The sequence below is a fragment of the Thalassophryne amazonica genome, chromosome 7 (genome assembly GCF_902500255.1).
Source record: "Thalassophryne amazonica chromosome 7, fThaAma1.1, whole genome shotgun sequence".
NCBI lineage: Eukaryota > Metazoa > Chordata > Actinopteri > Batrachoidiformes > Batrachoididae > Thalassophryne > Thalassophryne amazonica.
In genome coordinates this window covers 89,451,480-89,470,826 of record NC_047109.1, presented here as the reverse complement: position 1 = coordinate 89,470,826, position 19,347 = coordinate 89,451,480, and the positions used below count along the sequence as shown (strand labels likewise).

Here is a 19,347-nt window from a genome sequence, read left to right as displayed (position 1 = left end):
TTTTTTTGCAAATTTATTAAAAATAAAAAACGAAAAAATCACCTGTACGTAAGTATTCACACCCTTTGCTCAATACTTTGTTATGGGGTATTGTGTGTAGAATTTTGAGGAAAAAAATGAAATTCATTAATTTTGGACTAAGGCTGTAACATAAAATATGGAAAAAGTGCAACACTGTGAATACTTTCCGGATGCAGGGTACTTAGGGAGACTCAAGTGAAGCGTATCATTTGCATTGTGTAGCGATGACAGCTGTGACATTTTGTCCATGTGGTGTGCTTCTCTGAGCATGATCCAGCAGCTAGTTGCCTCACTATTAAGGACCCAAACATGTATGTTTCATCTGGCTGTGGCAGATGGATGGCTGCTTTCCAGAGGTAAGGATGGACCAGTTGTCTGGCCTGGTGGTTGCCATTCAGATCCCAAGGTGGCTGTTTGGTGTGGCTGTTGCAGCAATGCACAGCATCAGCGCATGATCAGATCAGGATCAAAGGTAAAGATCAATGATGAGTGATCAGGATAAAAGGTAACAATCAATGGTGTAGGTGGAACAGAGGCCAGCAGGTGGTGCTGTGCAAAAGAAGTTCGTAAACCTCACTCCCCAAGGCCAAAAGATGCTCTAGCAACAGATGCTAAAGCCCATGGGTTTTAGCCTCATGGTTAGAGTGCCTACCTCCCATCCCAGAGATTGTGGGTTCGAGCACAGTCAGATGACACAGGATCAAAGGTAATGATTAAAGGCGCAGGATCAAAAGTAAAGATCAAAGATAATGATCTAGATGAAAGGCAATGATCAGAGGTGAGTGAAGAGGATCAAAGGCTCAAAGTTTGCATGAAGAGAAATCAGAACCCATACACAATGAAAAAAGCGTGAGATAAAAGGAGAATAAGAACTGAGACAACGTAAATGGAGGACTGTTGGTCCTTTCCATATGCTCTCTGCGTGCCCTTCTACTTCTTTTTCCTTGCGTGACTGTCCATTTCAAGCCTGTAACTGTATTTTCATGTCTGTTTTTATGATTGTGAGATGGGGCATTTGGGTCCTTGTGAGAGATTTGTAGTCTGAGTGCCCTTCTGTTTATTATTTTAATGTAACATATCTGTTGTTAGCTCACCTTTGGCATCCAGTTTCCTCCCGTATCATTTTCATGTCATATTTCATCTTTGTTTTGTTTTCATATCTGGTTTTTAATCATCACCTTACTCTTATTTTTAGTTCATATTTCGTCTCGGGTCTCATATTCTGATATTTGTCTCGTATCAGACTTCAGTCACAGCGTCTCCGTCCTGTCGTCTTTCATATCACATCCGATTGCTCTGATACTGTACAAGCAGTCTGACCTTTATTGTAAGAGGTGGCTCAAATTAAGTGTTGTGTTCGGTACAAAAGCTTTTTCACTTTTGCTTGATGCTGTGAGGTGTTACTGCTGCTTTATCTTGCAGTATGAATAGAATATGTTTGATATTTGGTCCTTGCAGATGCTGGGTGGTTATGGAGACTTCCTGTACCAAACGGCTTTGATAGATGAGCTCCAAAGAGAGTACGTCATGCAGCAGACAGACATCAGCGTGCAGCTTATCCAGCAGCAGAAGTGGGTTGAAGCTTTTAAGGTAAGACCTGCTACGTCCGTGTAAAAGTAAAAAAAAAAAAAAAATTCAAGTAGAAAAATGCTGTAATTTCACATTTTCATCATATTTGCTTTTCTACCCAAGGCCATCAAATATGGCCATCGGGTATTGCGAAGGCTTTTGTCTGTCCGTCCGTCTGTGCTCAGCCTAAGTCCAGTTCTATTACTGGCAGGGTCTTCAAATTCACAGAGAACATTCTTCGGACACAGAACTTGGACAAGTTCAAAAATGCCTAACCTTGACCTATTTTAAGAGGTTAAAAAGTTACATTCTGTACCTATTTTTATGGTATGATCTTGCGGACATTAGCGTCGTGACGTCACTTACTGGTGTCGTTAGCTGCTAACTTTGATTCATTTTTGACTAGAAATAACACCTTACTCATATACTGTGAGAAAGGTGAGAAATAAACTTCTAAAACTGAAAATGCTGTTTTTGTAACCTGATGACACCTCTGGAGGGATTCACAAAACATTTAGTGGATGTTAGCGTGGTGACGTCACTTCCTGGTTTCACTAGCTGATAACTTGGCTTTGTTTTTGGCTAGAAATAACACCTTTCTCATATATTATGTAAAACCTAGCGAGAAAAAAAAAACACACTTCTAAAACTGAAAACGCTGTTTTTGGAACCTAATAATCCCTCTGAACTGATTTACAAGACAATTTGTGGACATTAACGTGCATGCTAACTTCCGCAAACTCAAAGCTAACTTCCTATGGAGTTAAATTTGTGTCACTAATACCTGTAAATGCACAGAGGATGATCAACAAATACTTTGTGATTTGCACAGTTTCAGCTCTTTTCAAAAGCTCATATATGCGCACATGCAAGGCCTCCTGCAGATGCTGATAAAATGTAAATATTGATTTTGATTGATTGATTGATGGAGGGGCTTTATTGAATATGTACAAATTGTAGGTAAGACAATAGGATCTTAATAATTAAACAGCTGCAAATTATAAAGAATACAATGCTCATATGGCTGAGGGTATTTTAGCACTGCGTTATATTTTATGATACATCTGGGTTGTTGAAAGCTTGTCTTTTTTTTTTTTTTTGTATCTGATTTCAGGTTTTTGACAGCTTGCTGAATGGTGATTTAACTGAAGAGCCATCTTTCTTCCAAAATGCAACAGGCTGCTCCAACTATTTCAACTACTTGTCATGTGAGGTACTTAGAAACACTGACACACCACAAGACCTTTGTGCAGCAATGTCTCATATTTACACTGTTGGGTCCACAAGTATTTGGACAGTGATACCATTTTTCTCATTTTGCATCTCCCATCACAGTGTATTTGAAATGAAACAATTACAGTGGGGAAAATAAGTATTTGACCCCCTGTCAGTTTTACAGGTTTTCCCACCTACAAAGAATGGAGAGGTCTGTAATTTTTATCGTAGGTAAACTTCAACCTTGAGAGATATAATCTAAAAAACATCAAGAAAATCACATTGTATGATTTTTAAATAATTAATTTGCAATTTGTTGCATAAAATAAATATTTGATCACCTACCAACCAGCAACAATTCTGGCTCTCACAGACCTGTTAATTTTTCTTTAAGAAGCCCTCTTATTCTGCACTCTTTACCTCTATTAATTGCACCTGTTTGACCTTGTTACCTGTATAAAAGACACCTGTTCACACACTCAATCAATCACACTCCAACCTGTCCACCATAGCCAAGACCAAAGAGCTGTCTAAGGACACCAGGGACAAAACTGTAGACCTGCACAAGGCTGGGATGGACTGCAGGACAACAGGCAAGCAGCTTGGTAGAAGACAACAACTGTTATGATTTATTTATTAGAAAGTGGAAGAAACACAAAATGACTGTCAATCTCCCTCGGTCTGGGATTCCATGCAAGATCTCACTTTGTGGGGTAAGGATGATTCTGAGAAAGCTCAGAACTACACAGGAGGACCTGGTCAATGACCTGAAGAGAGCTGGGACCACAGTCACAAAGATTACATTAGTAACACATGATGCTGTCATGGTTTAAAATCCTGCAGGGCAGCAAGGTCCCCCTGCTCAAGCCAGCACATGTCCAGGCCCGTTTGAAGTTCACCAGTGACCATCTGGATGATCCAGAGGAGGCATGGGAGAAGCTTATGTGGTCAAATGAGACCAGAATAGAGCTTTTTGGAATCAACTCCACTTACCATGTTTAGAGGATGAGAACAACCCCAAGAAAACCATCCCAACCGTGAAGCATGGGGGTGGAAACATCATACTCTGGGAGTGCTCTTCTGCAAAGGGGACAGTACGACTGCACGGTATTGAAGGGAGGATGGATGGGGTCATGTATTGTGAGATTTTGGCAAACAACCTCCTTTACTTAGTAAGAGCATTGAAAATGGGTCATGGCTGGGTCTTCCAGCATGACAGTGACCCCAAACACACAGCCAGGGCAACTAAGGAGGGGCTCCGTAAGAAGCATTTCAAGGTCCTGGAGTGGCCTGGCCAGTCTCCAGACCTGAACGCAATAGAAAATCTTTGGAGGGAGCTGAAACTCCAAACCTGAAAGATTTGGAGGAGTGGACCAAAATCCCTGCTGCAGTGTGTGAAAACGTGGTGAAAAACTACAGGAAACATTTGACCTCTGTAATTACAAACAAAGACTACTGTACCAAATATTAACATTGATTTTCACAGGTGTTTAAATACTTATTTGCAGCAGTAACATACAAATAAATTATTCAAAAATCATACATTGTGGAAATCATACATTTCCGGATTTTTTTTATTTTTTTTAGATTATGTCTCTCACAGTGGATGTGCACCTAAGATGAAAATTTCAGACCCCTACATGATTTCTAAGTGGGAGAACTTGCAAAACCACAGGGTGTTCAAATACTTATTTTCCTCACTGTATATAATAGTAATATATAAATGTCTAAAATTCAGTTTGCGTTTATTAAATTCCATGCAGGTTAAATGTAGCAGACACAAATTTGTTTTAGTAAGTTTTCAGGGTCTCATGCATGCAGTCTCTTATTAACGTGATGAAAAGCATAAAAAACTACATTTTAAGAACTACAGGAAACGTCTGAACTCTGTAATGGCAGACAAATGTTTCTGTACCAATTGTTAAGCTCTGTTTTTCTAGGGGATCAAATACTTATTTTATGCAACAAAATGCAAATTAATTATTTAAAAATCATACAATGTGATTTTCTGGATTTTTTATTTTTTTAGATTCTGTCTCTCACAGTTGAAGTGTACCTACGATATAAATTACAGACCTCTCCATTCTTTGTAGGTGGGAAAACCTGCAAAACTGACAGGGGGTCAAATACTTATTTTCCCCACTGTAAGTTGTGCATGTAGTGTAGACGGGGTAATGTAGCTTAAATTCAAGGGTTCAACAAAAAAATCACATTAACCATTTAAGGAATTCCAACTAATATCCCTCCATTTTCAGAGCCCATAAGTAATTGGACAATTAATACAAATCAGCAATTTCTGTGTATAAGCACCAGCACTAGTGGACCTGACTGAATTTCTTATTGATTTAAATCTTATTGTGTGTTGGCTTGTTGCTGTTACACTAATTCCGTTACCCACCATTCAGCAAATATGGATTTTGCAGTCATACTAAGTTGTTAATCGTTTATATCACTGACTCTTCACAACATATTGAATATTAAGACATCAATGTGAAAGTTGTACTTGTTTACGGCTGTGACATTTTTAAACTGCTGATGTGTGTTCATTCAAATGACTGACAGACTCGGGCCACAAAAACAGTATCAGGATGCAAAAAAATGTGAAAATGAGACACGTTGCAGAATTGTGCAATGCTTGTTTTTTTTTTTTTTTTACTAGTCCCTTTTCAGTTTTTGTACTGCATGCACTGACGTGGTTGGAAGAAATCATGTTTAATTTGCAGCTAAGGTATTTATTTGCATTTTACTCCTGATTGCACTGCAGGAGCCTGAAGACCAGGAGTACTTCTCCCAGTTTGTGACTCTGCCTCAAGTACGACACGCCATCCACGTAGGGAACCAGACATTCCACGATGGCTCACAGGTGGAGAAACATCTCATGCAGGATGTCATGAAGACCATCAAACCGTGGTTGGGGGTGCTGATGGACAACTACAGGGTGAGCAATGCTGGATGTTGCCTGCGGTGCACAGTGACATCATGGTGAATCGGATGTTACAGTAGATCTGAAAGATGTGCAACATTATAACAAGCGAAACCTTCAAGTATTTTGGGTATCATAACACTTTAAATGTTGTCTTTGAGTGAGGTGAAGCATGCAAGATTGACGGAGACTTTATTGTCTAAAGAAAGTCACACTTTACAGTAAGGATACATTTATTAAAGCAGTAATAAGTATTAACTATAACAGTGTACTGAGACTTCTATTAAGTATTCATTGATTCACAATGTTCATTTTTAATGAAGGTATTCATTTACACAAGTCTAAATCAGAAAAACTTTGGACAATATGGAAAACGATAATTTGAAAAGCCTGCAGTGACTCTCAGATTTACTTTAACTTAGAACTGTGTCATTACAGCAGTGGTGGGGACAGTTCCGCTAACCGCTAATTATTGAAGCTAACATTTTCATTATCCGATTAGCTTTTCCGATAACTTTGAAAACCATCATCGGATCAATTGGCTTCCGATAAATTTTGGTCCGATAATTTTTAGACCACTAACATACTATTGCAAGCTTAGTGAATAGAGCTTTAACAGCTAATAAACATTTTTAAAGTCTGATATCAAAGAGAGAACAACCTTGTCGTCAGGCTTCTTTTGCTGCGGTACAGTAAAATACGTAGTAAACAGGAGCTTCCAGCAGGGGGCACAGCGTGCAAAGACAGAAGTGGTGATTGTTTGGGTTTGTGATCATGATGTTAAAACTCAATTTTGAAAGTTATTGGTTAGCTGTAGCTTCCGATAAATGTTTGGGTAGTTTATCGGTTTAGCTATATAAAAGATAACTTTTCAGTTAGTTGGTTAGCTGTGCCCACCACTGCATTGCAGTGTTATTATTGACCCAGAAACTGACAGATAGGACCCAAGATGCAGATACAACCTGGAGACAGAGAGCGGTTCTTATAGTTTATCTAGGTGACCACTCCAGGCTTGGCTGGAGGAACAGCTGAGCAGAGCAGGCAGAGGAGTCAAATATGAGTGAATCAAACAGGCGGCAGAAGATTGAAGCAAGGCAGATGGCAAATAGGATTCTGGTGAATCAGGCGCGGAGGATCTAAGACACAGAGAAAACAGGTAAACAGACATCCGGGAAAATAACACCAAAAATACGGACCATGAAAAATCTTCTCAGAGATGGGACCAATATGTCTGTACCTTAATGACAACTGGAAGATCTGGCAGTGTCTTGACGTTTGAGCCACCATTAAATACTGCAGGGGCTTGATTGGAGATAGGTTGCAGGTGAGTAGACTCAGCAGCTGCAGAGGATGGAATGGATGGATGGAGGAATGGCCTAAGCAGAGGGTCACACCTTTGAGTCTGGACTGCTCGAGGTTTCTTCCTCAATATCATTACAGGGAGTTTTTCCTTACCACTGTCCTTACCCGTACTTTTCTGCTCTGGGTGTGAAATGTTTAGTTATTCCTCGGCCTCTTTTAGCAGTAACGGTACTTGTAATAAGTGCAGCTTATTCGTAGCTTTGGAGGCCAGGCTGGGCGAATTGGAGGCTCGGCTCCGCACCGTGGAAAATTCTACAGCTAGCCAGGCCCCTGTAGTCGGTGCGGACCAAGGTAGCTTAGCCGCCGTTAGTTCCCCCCTGGCAGACCCCGTGCAGTCGGGAAGGCAGGCTGACTGGGTGACTGTGAGGAGGAAGCGTAGCCCTAAACAGAAGCCCCGTGTACACCGTCAACCCGTTCACATCTCTAACCGTTTTTCCCCACTCGACGATACACTCGCCGAGGATCAAACTCTGGTTATTGGCGACTCTGTTTTGAGAAATGTGAAGTTAGCGACACCAGCAACCATAGTCAATTGTCTTCCGGGGGCCAGAGCAGGCGACATCGAAGGACATTTGAAATTGCTGGCTAAGGCTAAGCGTAAATTTGGTAAGATTGTAATTCACGTCGGCAGTAATGACACTCGGTTACGCCAATCGGAGGTCACTAAAATTAACATTGAATCGGTGTGTAACTTTGCAAAAACAATGTCGGACTCTGTTGTTTTCTCTGGGCCCCTCCCCAATCAGACCGGGAGTGACATGTTTAGCCGCATGTTCTCCTTGAATTGCTGGCTGTCTGAGTGGTGTCCAAAAATGAGGTGGGCTTCATTGATAATTGGCAAAGCTTCTGGGGAAAACCTGGTCTTGTTAGGAGAGACGGCATCCATCCCACTTTAGATGGAGCAGCTCTCATTTCTAGAAATCTGGCCAATTTTTTGGGATCCTCCAAACTGTGACTGTCTAGCGTTGGGACCAGGAGGCAGAGCTGTGGTCTTATACACCTCTCTGCAGCTTCTCTCCCCCTGCCATCCCCCTATTACCCCATCCCCGTAGAGACGGTGCCTGCTCCCAGACCACCAATAACTAGCAAAAATCTATTTAAGCATAAAAATTCAAAAAGAAAAAATAATATAGCACCTTCAATTGCACCACAGACTAAAACAGTTAAATGTGGTCTATTAAACATTAGGTCTCTTTCTTCTAAGTCCCTGTTGGTAAATGATATAATAATTGATCAACGTATTGATTTATTCTGCCTAACAGAAACTTGGTTACAGCAGGATGAATATGTTAATTTAAATGAGTCAACACCCCCGAGTCACACTAACTGTCAGAATGCTCGTAGCACGGGCCGGGGCGGAGGATTAGCAGCAATCTTCCATTCCAGCTTATTAATTAATCAAAAACCTAGACAGAGCTTTAATTCATTTGAAAGCTTGTCTCTTAGTCTTGTCCATCCAAATTGGAAGTCCCAAAAACCAGTTTTATTTGTTATTATCTATCGTCCACCTGGTCGTTACTGTGAGTTTCTCTGTGAATTTTCAGACCTTTTGTCTGACTTAGTGCTTAGCTCAGATAAGATAATTATAGTGGGCAATTTTAACATCCACACAGATGCTGAGAATGACAGCCTCAACACTGCATTTAATCTATTATTAGACTCTATCGGCTTTGCTCAAAAAGTAAATGAGTCCACCCACTTTAATCATATTTTAGATCTTGTTCTGACTTATGGTATGGAAATAGAAGACTTAACAGTATTCCCTGAAAACTCCCTTTTGTCTGATCATTTTTTAATAACATTTACATTTACCCTGATGGACTACCCTGCAGTGGGGAATAAGTTTCATTACACTAGAAGTCTTTCAGAAAGCGCTGTAACTAGGTTTAAGGATATGATTCCTTCTTTATGTTCTCTAATGTCATATACCAACACAGAGCAGAGTAGCTACCTAAACTCTGTAAGGGAGTTAGAGTATCTTGTCAATAGTTTTACATCCTCATTGAAGACAACTTTGGATGCTGTAGCTCCTCTGAAAAGAGAGCTTTAAATCAGAAGTGTCTGACTCCGTGGTATAACTCACAAACTCGTAGCTTAAAGCTGATAACCCGTAAGTTGGAGAGGAAATGGCGTCTCACTAATTTAGAAGATCTTCACTTAGCCTGGAAAAAGAGTTTGTTGCTCTATAAGAAAGCCCTTCGTGAAGCTAGGACATCTTTCTACTCATCACTAATTGAAGAAAATAAGAACAACCCCAGGTTTCTTTTCAGCACTGTAGCCAGGCTGACAAAGAGTCAGAGCTCTATTGAGCTGAGTATTCCATTAACTTTAACTAGTAATGACTTCATGACTTTCTTTGCTAACAAAATTTTGACTATTAGAGAAAAAATTACTCATAACCATCCCAAAGATGTATCGTTATCTTTGGCTGCTTTCAGTGATGCCGGTATTTGGTTAGACTCTTTCTCTCCGATTGTTCTGTCTGAGTTATTTTCATTAGTTACTTCATCCAAACCATCAACATGCTTATTAGACCCCATTCCTGCCAGGCTGCTCAAGGAAGTCCTACCATTATTTAATGCTTCAATTTTAAATATGATCAATCTATCTTTGTTAGTTGGTATGTACCACAGGCCTTTAAGGTGGCAGTAATTAAACCATTACTTAAAAAAGCCATCACTTGACCCAGCTATCTTAGCTAATTATAGGCCAATCTCCAACCTTCCTTTTCTCTCAAAGATTCTTGAGAGGGTAGTTGTAAAACAGCTAACTGATCACCTGCAGAGGAATGGTCTATTTGAAGAGTTTCAGTCAGGTTTTAGAATTCATCATAGTACAGAACAGCATTAGTGAAGGTTACAAATGATCTTCTTATGGCTTCGGACAGTGGACTTATCTCTGTGCTTGTTCTGTTGGACCTCAGTGCTGCTTTTGATACTGTTGACCATAAAATTTTATTACAGAGATTAGAGCATGTCATAGGTATTAAAGGCATTGCGCTGCGGTGGTTTGAATCATATTTGTCTAATAGATTACAGTTTGTTCATGTAAATGGGGAATCTTCTTCACAGACTAAAGTTAATTATGGAGTTCCACAAGGTTCTGTGCTAGGACCAATTTTATTCACTTTATACATGCTTCCCCTTGGGCAGTATTATTAGACGGTATTGCTTAAATTTTCATTGTTACGCAGATGATACCCAGCTTTATCTATCCATGAAGCCAGAGGATACGCACCAATTAGCTAAACTGCAGGATTGTCTTACAGACATAAAGACATGGATGACCTCTAATTTCCTGCTTTTAAACTCAGATAAAACTGAAGTTATTGTACTTGGCCCCACAAATCTTAGAAGCATGGTGTCTAACCAGATCGTTACTCTGGATGGCATTTCCCTGATCTCTAGTAATACTGTGAGAAATCTGGAGTTATTTTTGATCAGGATATGTCATTCAAAGCGCATATTAAACAAATATGTAGGACTGCCTTTTTGCATTTACGCAATATCTCTAAATCAGAAAGGTCTTGTCTCAGAGTGATGCTGAAAAACTAATTCATGCATTTATTTCCTCTAGGCTGGACTATTGTAATTCATTATTATCAGGTTGTCCTAAAAGTTCCCTAAAAGCCTTCAGTGGTTCAGAATGCTGCAGCTAGAGTACTGACGGGGACTAGCAGGAGAGAGCATATCTCACCCGTGTTGGCCTCCCTTCATTGGCTTCCTGTTAATGCTAGAATAGAATTTAAAATTCTTCTTCTTACTTATAAGGTTTGAATAATCAGGTCCCATCTTATCTTAGGGACCTCGTAGTACCATATTACCCCATTAGAGCGCTTCGCTCTCAGACTGCGGGCTTACTTGTAGTTCCTAGGGTTTGTAAGAGTAGAATGGGAGACAGAGCCTTCAGCTTTCAGGCTCCTCTCCTGTGGAACCAGCTCCCAATTCAGATCAGGGAGACAGATACCCTCTCTACTTTTAAGATTAGGCTTAAAACTTTCCTTTTCGCTAAGGCTTATAGTTAGGGCTGGATCGGGTGACCCTGGACCATCCCTTGGTTATGTTGCTTTAGACGTAGACTGTGTTTCATAATTATTGTATGGCCTTGCCTTGCAATGTGGAGCGCCTTGGGGCAACTGTTTGTTGTGATTTGGCGCTATACAAGAAAAAAGTTGATTGATTGATTGACTGTCACCTGTGTTCTTGTACTACAACCCCTGGCAAAAATTATGGAATCACCGGCCTCGGAGGATGTTCATTCAGTTGTTTAATTTTGTAGAAAAAAGCAGATCACAGACATAACACAAAACTAAAGTCATTTCAAATGGCAACTTTCTGGCTAAGAAACACTATAAGAAATCAGGAAAAAAAAAATTGGCAGTCAGTAATGGTTACTTTTTTAGACCAAGCAGAGGGAAAAAAATATGGAATCACTCAATTCTGAGGAAAAAAATTATGGAATCATGAAAAACAAAAGAACGCTTCAACACATCACTAGTATTTTGTGGCACCACCTCTGGCTTTTATAACAGCTTGCAGTCTCTGAGGCATGGACTTAATGAGTGACAAACAGTACTCTTCATCAATCTGGCTCCAACTTTCTCTGGTTGCTGTTGCCAGATCAGCTTTGCAGGTTGGAGCCTTGTCATGGACCATTTTCTTCAACTTCCACCAAAGATTTTCAATTGGATTAAGATCCGGACTATTTGCAGGCCATGACATTGACCCTATGTGTCTTTTTGCAAGGAATGTTTTCACAGTTTTTGCTCTATGGCAAGATGCATTATCATCTTGAAAAATGATTTCATCATCTCCAAACATCCTTTCAATTGATGGGATAAGAAAAGTGTCCAAAATATCAACGTAAACTTGGGCATTTATTGATGATGTAATGACAGCCATCTCCCCAGTGCCTTTACCTGACATGCAGCCCCATATCATCAATGACTGTGGAAATTTACATGTTCTCTTCAGGCAGTCATCTTTATAAATCTCATTGGAACGGCACCAACAAAAGTTCCAGCATCATCACCTTGCCCAATGCAGATTCGAGATTCATCACTGAATATGACTTTCATCCAGTCATCCACAGTCCACGATTGCTTTTCCTTAGCCCATTGTAACCTTGTTTTTTTTTCTGTTTAGGTGTTAATGATGGCTTTCGTTTAGCTTTTCTGTATGTAAATCCCATTTCCTTTAGGTGGTTTCTTACAGTTTGGTCACAGACGTTGACTCCAGTTTCCTCCCATTCGTTCTTCATTTGTTTTGTTGTGCATTTTCGGTTTTTGAGACATATTGCTTTAAGTTTTCTGTCTTGATGCTTTGATGTCTTCCTTGGTCTACCAGTATGTTTGCCTTTAACAACCTTCCCATGTTGTTTGTATTTGGTCCAGAGTTTAGACACAGCTGACTGTGAACAACCAACATCTTTTGCAACATTGCGTGATGATTTACCCTCTTTTAAGAGTTTGATAATCCTCTCCTTTGTTTCAATTGACATCTCTTGTGTTGGCGCCATGATTCATGTCAGTCCACTTGGTGCAACAGCTCTCCAAGGTGTGATCACTCCTTTTTAGATGCAGACTAACGAGCAGATCTGATTTGATGCAGATGTTAGTTTTGGGGATGAAAATTTACAGGGTGATTCCATAATTTATTCCTCAGAATTGAGTGAGTCCATATTTTTTTCCCCTCTGCTTGGTCTAAAAAAGTAACCATTACTGACTGCCACAATTTTTTTTTCCTGATTACTTATAGTGTTTCTTAAAGCCAGAAAGTTGCCATTTGAAATGACTTTAGTTTTGTGTCATGTCTGAGCTGCTTTTTTTCTACAAAATTAAACAACTGAATGAACATCCTCCAAGGCCGGTGATTCCATAATTATTGCCAGGGGTTGTAGGGGTTGATAAGGTTAGGCCTTACTTATGTGAAGCACCTTGAGGCAGCTCTGTTGTGATTTGACGCTGTATATAAATGAAGTATATGGAAAATTATGTTTTGGAGTAATTTTGCTTAGAATGTAACAGCATTGGATGTTAGAATCTGAAACATGCAAGTAATAATAGAGGTAATAACACTGTAGGTCTGTACCTGTTTCTAAAAAAAGAAAAAAAAATTTCACTCAACTTTGTGGTCAAGGTCAAGCTCAGTTTTAAGTGAAACACTTGTATAGTTGTGTTTGTAGGGGTCTGGGTGTCAGATGTGGTGCTTCCAGACCCCTGTTGCATGTCATAATTCTTAAAATGTTTACTTGAAATTACCATTTGTGCTGCATTAATACTAATGTAACTACTTGATGCTGCAAAATAAATCTTTTTTCCTTCTCCAGGTTTTAATGTACAGTGGACAGCTGGATGTAATTGTTGCCGCCCCACTGACCGAGAGGTTCCTGCTCACTGTCAACTGGACCGGCGCTGCTGATTACAAAACAGCTTCTCGTTTCTACTGGAAGCTTCAGCCCACCGACACTGAGGTTGCAGGTTATGTCAGACAGGTGAACCAGTTTTACCAGGTGAGCAGACGCTCGGAACAAGGGGAAAGTAAATTTTAACAAAATTATTATTTTTTTTGATATCAGCAATTTTTTTTTAAAAAAAGTAAACGTTCTCTGGTTCCTCAGGTCATCATCCGAGGAGGGGGGCACATTCTGCCTTACGATCAACCAGCCAGATCCTTCGACATGATTGACAGATTCCTTTCGACGTGCGGGTGGATTTGACACATTTTTAGCACGAAAACACAGAGCGTTAGTGAAAGTTAATTTTAAAGGGTTCATTCTCAATCATGATCTTTATCGTTCTCGATGCTTTTTAAAGATTTGTTTAGCGCAGCTCATTTAAAATGGTATTTGTAAATGTAAAGCAGAAAGTTTTAGCAGACAGTGATTGGTTTAAATATTTTGTTTTTAGAGACATTGAGTGTTTTGGGTTGTTTTTGATTTGTGAGAACATTTGTATTGCAGTTAGCATGTATCTTCAGATCACATGACAAAGAAAAAACAGAAACTGGTGGTGACTAATACATTTTGCTGACATCCAGGGCTTTAAACCAGAAATTTTGTTCTTCAGTTGATTCGTTTCCAGCAGAATCACTATTTTAATGTTTGCAGTTTAAGTTTCCACCTTAAAATTATAGCATGGTAAAGACGGGCCGGAGGTTTGATATTCGCCGGACCATCTGGTCACTTTACCATGCTTAAATAATTGTTCCTAAACTGAATTAGAACAAACTCATTTCTCACTCCCAAACTGTCACATTTGACCCAAAAGGTTTGTTTATACAGAACGTCAATGTGCGATGAGTTGTGTGACTTCTTTTGCATAGCTCAGAGAAATGCTAACCCTAATCATATAACCACAACCCAAACATACATTAGATGAATGTTCCTTGATGATGTGGAAGTCAAGCAGATAGCTCTATTATCAGATGAGAAACGACGCTCCTGAAAAATGAAACATAACAAAACAAAAAATGCATTTCACCGTGCATCATGTAGTGACACAAGGGACACTGCAAGCATCAAATGTGACGAGTTGGAAGCGTGAATGTGTAGTTGGAACCAAGAAATGCCTAACATTATGTATCTTTTGGAGATTATAAAAATGTGCGTTGATTTTGGCAGTATTTAGCTCTATAGTCCATCACGAAAGGCACATTTAACAAGCTAAGCTATGCTGGGCACATTGTTTAGCCTAACTGGAGTTAGCTATCTATTTCAAACGTTACTTCTCTTCAAACAATAATGAAATTCATGTCCAAGACCAACATAGCACAATATTTATGTCAGACTTTATAAGAATGTCAGCCGATGTGGACTACACCATGGACCATACTGTATCTATCGCTAATGCTGCAGTTAACAAGCTAGGCTATGCTAGGCTCATTGTTTAGCCTAAGTGGAGCTAGCTTCCTATTTCCAATGTTAGTTCTCTTTGCATATTAGGCTGTCCATCAAACACTGATGGCTTTGATGTCTGTAAGCAACATTTAAGTTTTTGCCTCCTCTGGTTGGCCAACAGCTGCATTTTACTTTAATCGCCAACCACTGGTAAATTTCTCTCCGTCATTCAAAGACATGTACGATGTTCAGATGAAGACAGGATGCAAAGTAAGCGCCAAGTTTTTGCAAACAGAAAATATTTTAATTTGTAATAACATAATGTTACTGACCAAAAGATTTTATACTGGAAGATGGTTTTCATTTTTGTTTCTTGCTTCCAACATTTTCTTTTCTAAATACAGTAACAATACAGACATTATGCTTTTGAAACAGCTTTAATGTGTACAACCTTTTGTTGTGTTGTTCTGACATTTCCACCAGGGGTCACTGCAGGCTAAAGAAATTATATTTCTTGCCAACAACCTCAAACACAGCTCACTCCAAATATCACAAAGTACTGGCATTGTTCTGTGCATTTTAATTTGGTTTAATTGCATCTGTAATAGTCTTATGTAACGATTTAATATGTGTAATTAAAGTACAGAAGCCACTCTACACATTGTAGCAGTTTAACGTTTGTTTGCCAGAATGTTAATGTCGTTGTTGTGGCTGAGGTTTAACTGCCACAAAGCTGCAGTGTTTTGGCATTTTGACAAAGTTACACAAAGATGTTTGTGTACTATTGTTAACAGCCACGTTATTTCATTGGCTAACCATCAAGCTGTCTAGACAGATCAATATTTAATGAGTATTCTAAACCATTACAGCGTATCACCATTTCACAAGCAGTTATGTTTCAAGGACAAGCAATGGGAAATGGTGTGTGATATTTGATTTAAACTGTGTTTGCTGACCATAATTCTGAAATTTATTCATGATTTGGCTCATTTTTGTGCAACTTGGTAATTAAGAAATGTAAATATCTTTGGTGTCATCAGATTTCAGTCAGAAATGGAGAAACGTGTCACATCGTAGTTATATTTTTCAGAACAAGTGCTTTATTTTCATATCGTAATGTAACTGCAGCGATACTTTAACATCTGTACAAATGCCAAACAAACAAGTAAACAAACAAAGATACTGTCATTAGACAATGTACAAAGTTATGCAGGCAACAATGGATTTGATTCATTACTTATGAACAATGCATGAAGCGCTGAAATGAGCCTTGATGTACAACAAAAAGCAACAAGTGCGATGCAAACATTATGTACAGACATGTACCACACATTTGCTCCCTTCAAAAAGAAAGGTGGTTGTACTACATGTACAGGATTACAGAAATTAGTGACATTATGTACAATATTTATAGTTTTAAAATAATACAATTATACTATTGACAAGTAGGAATTGTTCCCCCTTTTTTTTTGTTTTTGCACAAATCCACACGGACACACTCCACTTATGTCTTTTTTTTGTTTTCCCGTACAGAGACAAGTATGTCTGTGAAAGCACAACGTGGATCCAATTTAAAAAATGAAAGTTAAAATAAATCCAATAATTCCAGTTGACACTGAGGTCGTTGCTATATGTTCACATGCAAGAGCGTATTTTGAACTGATCCAATGATCTAGGCAAGGTTTTTAAAAAAGCAAAAGAAAGGCAGGCTTGGAGTGATTTTTCTTTCTTTTTTTTTTTCCTTATTCTTTTTTTTTTGTCAGGTTGCTACAACAAAGCCCTTTTAAAGAGAATTTTTCTCATTATTTTACATAATGCACATACAGACGTAACAGATTAGACACAAAGGGCCCTATCTTGCACCCAGAGAAAACCAACGCACAGCCAAGCATAAACGTTATTGGTAATTTCCAATTTACATAGTTCACTTCCAGGACCCACCATTTATATAGCAACTGACTCTTAAAAAAAGGTCGCCAGGCGCAGGACTGGTGTATTTCTATTGGGAAGCACTAAAAAGTGATTGCACTGTAGATCAACATAGTCAAGTCAGGTCTGGGAGCATGTGCTGGTGCGGCTTTTTGTGGCATACACCACACCATAGAACTGCCTTGAGTCTTTGATGGCAACCAACTAGGCAGACAAATGGTCCATCCCCACCTCTCAAAGGTAGCCATCTATCTGCCGCAGCCTTAGCCATCTCCAGCCACTGTGGTCTTCAACACTGAGGCACATGCATGCTAGATCATACCCAGAGAAATGCACCACATGATCAAAATGTCATAGCTGCCATTTCCTCACATTGCAAGTGATGCTCCTCTCTTAATCTCCTCTAAACAACTGTTTGTTTGACAGAAAGTCATAACAGTAGTACCCTAGGATCCTCTGCAGAGGACCGAGTAGCCAAAAACATATAGCCATCACTTTAGGACCAAGACCTGGCCTAGTCGAGGGTCATTTTTGTGATATTTATACGGCACAATATTCTGATTTGGCTAGGGATAGGAATTGTTGAAATTTTTATCTGTGTTGGTGAACTTACTGATTCTGATTATCTGTCTGATTCTTTATCAATTCCTGGTCAATTTTCTGTTTGGAAAGAGTTGGATATACTCAGATTTGCCACAGCTGGTTTCTTAGTTGCTAGATTTACAGCTTAGTGTCATGATGTTACATCTGATGCCAGCTTGCACACACAAACTAAACTGAAAACAATCATTCTAAATGCAATTAGTGTAAAAGCTAATGGAAGCATATAAAACATTAATAATGCAGATTTGTACCATATTGTTATACTGGTTTTCTTTATGGGGCACCAAGACAGGGCAGTCCACTATACAGGAGATATTACAAGAATGAGTTTCTCAACTATTTCACCTCAGGGAGCTGCCACTGCCATCTGCAGTACAATTTGACGCAGATCCTTTCCCTGGCCAGAAAACCTTTCACTTCTGTCACCCACCGAGTCCACCACCATCAAAATAGCAATGCACCACTTTCAACTGAATGAAGGAAATAACAGTGTGATTGGTGTAATTCATATTATGCCCGAAATGTACCCATAATAGTGCAGTGCATTATATGATATCATGGGATTTGACCACATCTGGGGACGGCTGGCATGAACACGGCAGAGAATCCCCGGGCAGAGTGTGGGAGTTTCAGAAGAAGCCATTCAACCCAGCTCGCTAAATTTAAAAGCGGACCTGCCAGTTTAAGACGTGATGGTTTAAAATGGTTTCCGCTGAAACCCCCATCCTCTGAATGGTGTGTGCTGACACTCCCACAGTCCACCTGGGGATTAGTCTCTTCCCATAAATAGTGTCACTTCTAACGGGAAAATGGTGTGCTGTTTTGTTTTTGGCTGCAATAACTGAAGAAGTCGCAAAAAGTGCAGTTTTTCGGCTCCCAGTGGAGAAGAGAAAATGAGGCAAATGGGAGTGGTCGTGTCAGTAAGTGTTAGCCTACACAGCTAACCACAGTAGCTGCGTTCTCTCGTCTGCACAACCACCTCGACACGTTTTTGCTCCGGGTCATAAACAAACTGCAACACGTCCACTTTCCCGCCGCATCGTCAGTTTTTTTTGTATTTTTACTTTGTTTGCATGTAATTTGCCCAAAAACTCAGAGAAAGCGCCCCGTTTCTGTGCCCAGAAGCACAGAAATTGCATCATATGCACCATATTTTACCCCTTTAGCGCCTGCCGTCAAATGAGACTGCGCTGCCCAATTATGTAAGAAACCAAATACAACACCTTTGCACCCTAGGTGTTAGTTTGCACTCAGATTACATGGTGTAAACAACACAGTGGAGTTGGCCATGCCTCAATCACATCATGCTCTAGAGATGGTCAAGATAGGGCCCAATGAGTAAAAAAAAAAACAAAACAAAAAAAACAACCTAGTATGTAACCGCTCTACAAATAATGGAGTATTTTCAGTTCGCATCTGCACTTCCTTCATTCTTTCATCTATGACAAAAGTGGAGCTGTTAGAGATTTCAGAAGAAAATATCCTACAAGTGTAAGAGATGAGGAGGCACAGTCAATCTCTCTGTAAAGCTGAAAACGTCGCTGGTGTATGAAAAGGAGGATGACTGGGAATTACTTGGACTTTAATATGGCTATTCGACCCTCTGGTGTGCCAGAGGACAAAGTGCATAGACGGCTCTGTGATCGCTCCACATGTCAGTGGAATGTATTTCATCCATCCTCCTGTAAAACACAGTGCATTATGGTCATCATGCTAACGAGTCAACATTCCTGGTCATCGTAAGGAGTTCCGGTCAACATAAGAAGGCATTCAGTTTTCAAGGCGAGTAATGCTGGAAGGGAAGAAAACATCAAGCTTATCATCAGTACATTCATCATCATCAAAATAAAAGAATGACTGATCAAGAGGTAAATGAGTGCATTTTGTTC

General features: G+C 39.6%; 1 protein-coding gene across 2 annotated transcripts in view; it reads left to right on the top strand.

Moving 5' to 3' along the window:
* Window positions 1-17,358, top strand: part of cpvl (carboxypeptidase vitellogenic like) — a 29,648-nt gene extending 12,290 nt beyond the window's left edge. The window contains exons 9-14 of one of the 2 annotated variants that reach the window (XR_004561893.1): window positions 1,480-1,611; window positions 2,705-2,803; window positions 5,570-5,743; window positions 13,418-13,600; window positions 13,709-13,969; window positions 14,000-17,358. Coding sequence is in view for 1 of the 2 variants with exons in the window: in XM_034175007.1 (XP_034030898.1) it covers window positions 1,480-1,611; window positions 2,705-2,803; window positions 5,570-5,743; window positions 13,418-13,600; window positions 13,709-13,807 (687 nt within the window). In the remaining variant the exon portion in view is untranslated. Of the gene's footprint in view, window positions 1-1,479; window positions 1,612-2,704; window positions 2,804-5,569; window positions 5,744-13,417; window positions 13,601-13,708 lie in introns of both variants that reach the window. The other variant, XM_034175007.1, reaches the window with a different exon arrangement.
* Window positions 17,359-19,347: the final 1,989 nt, after the last annotated feature.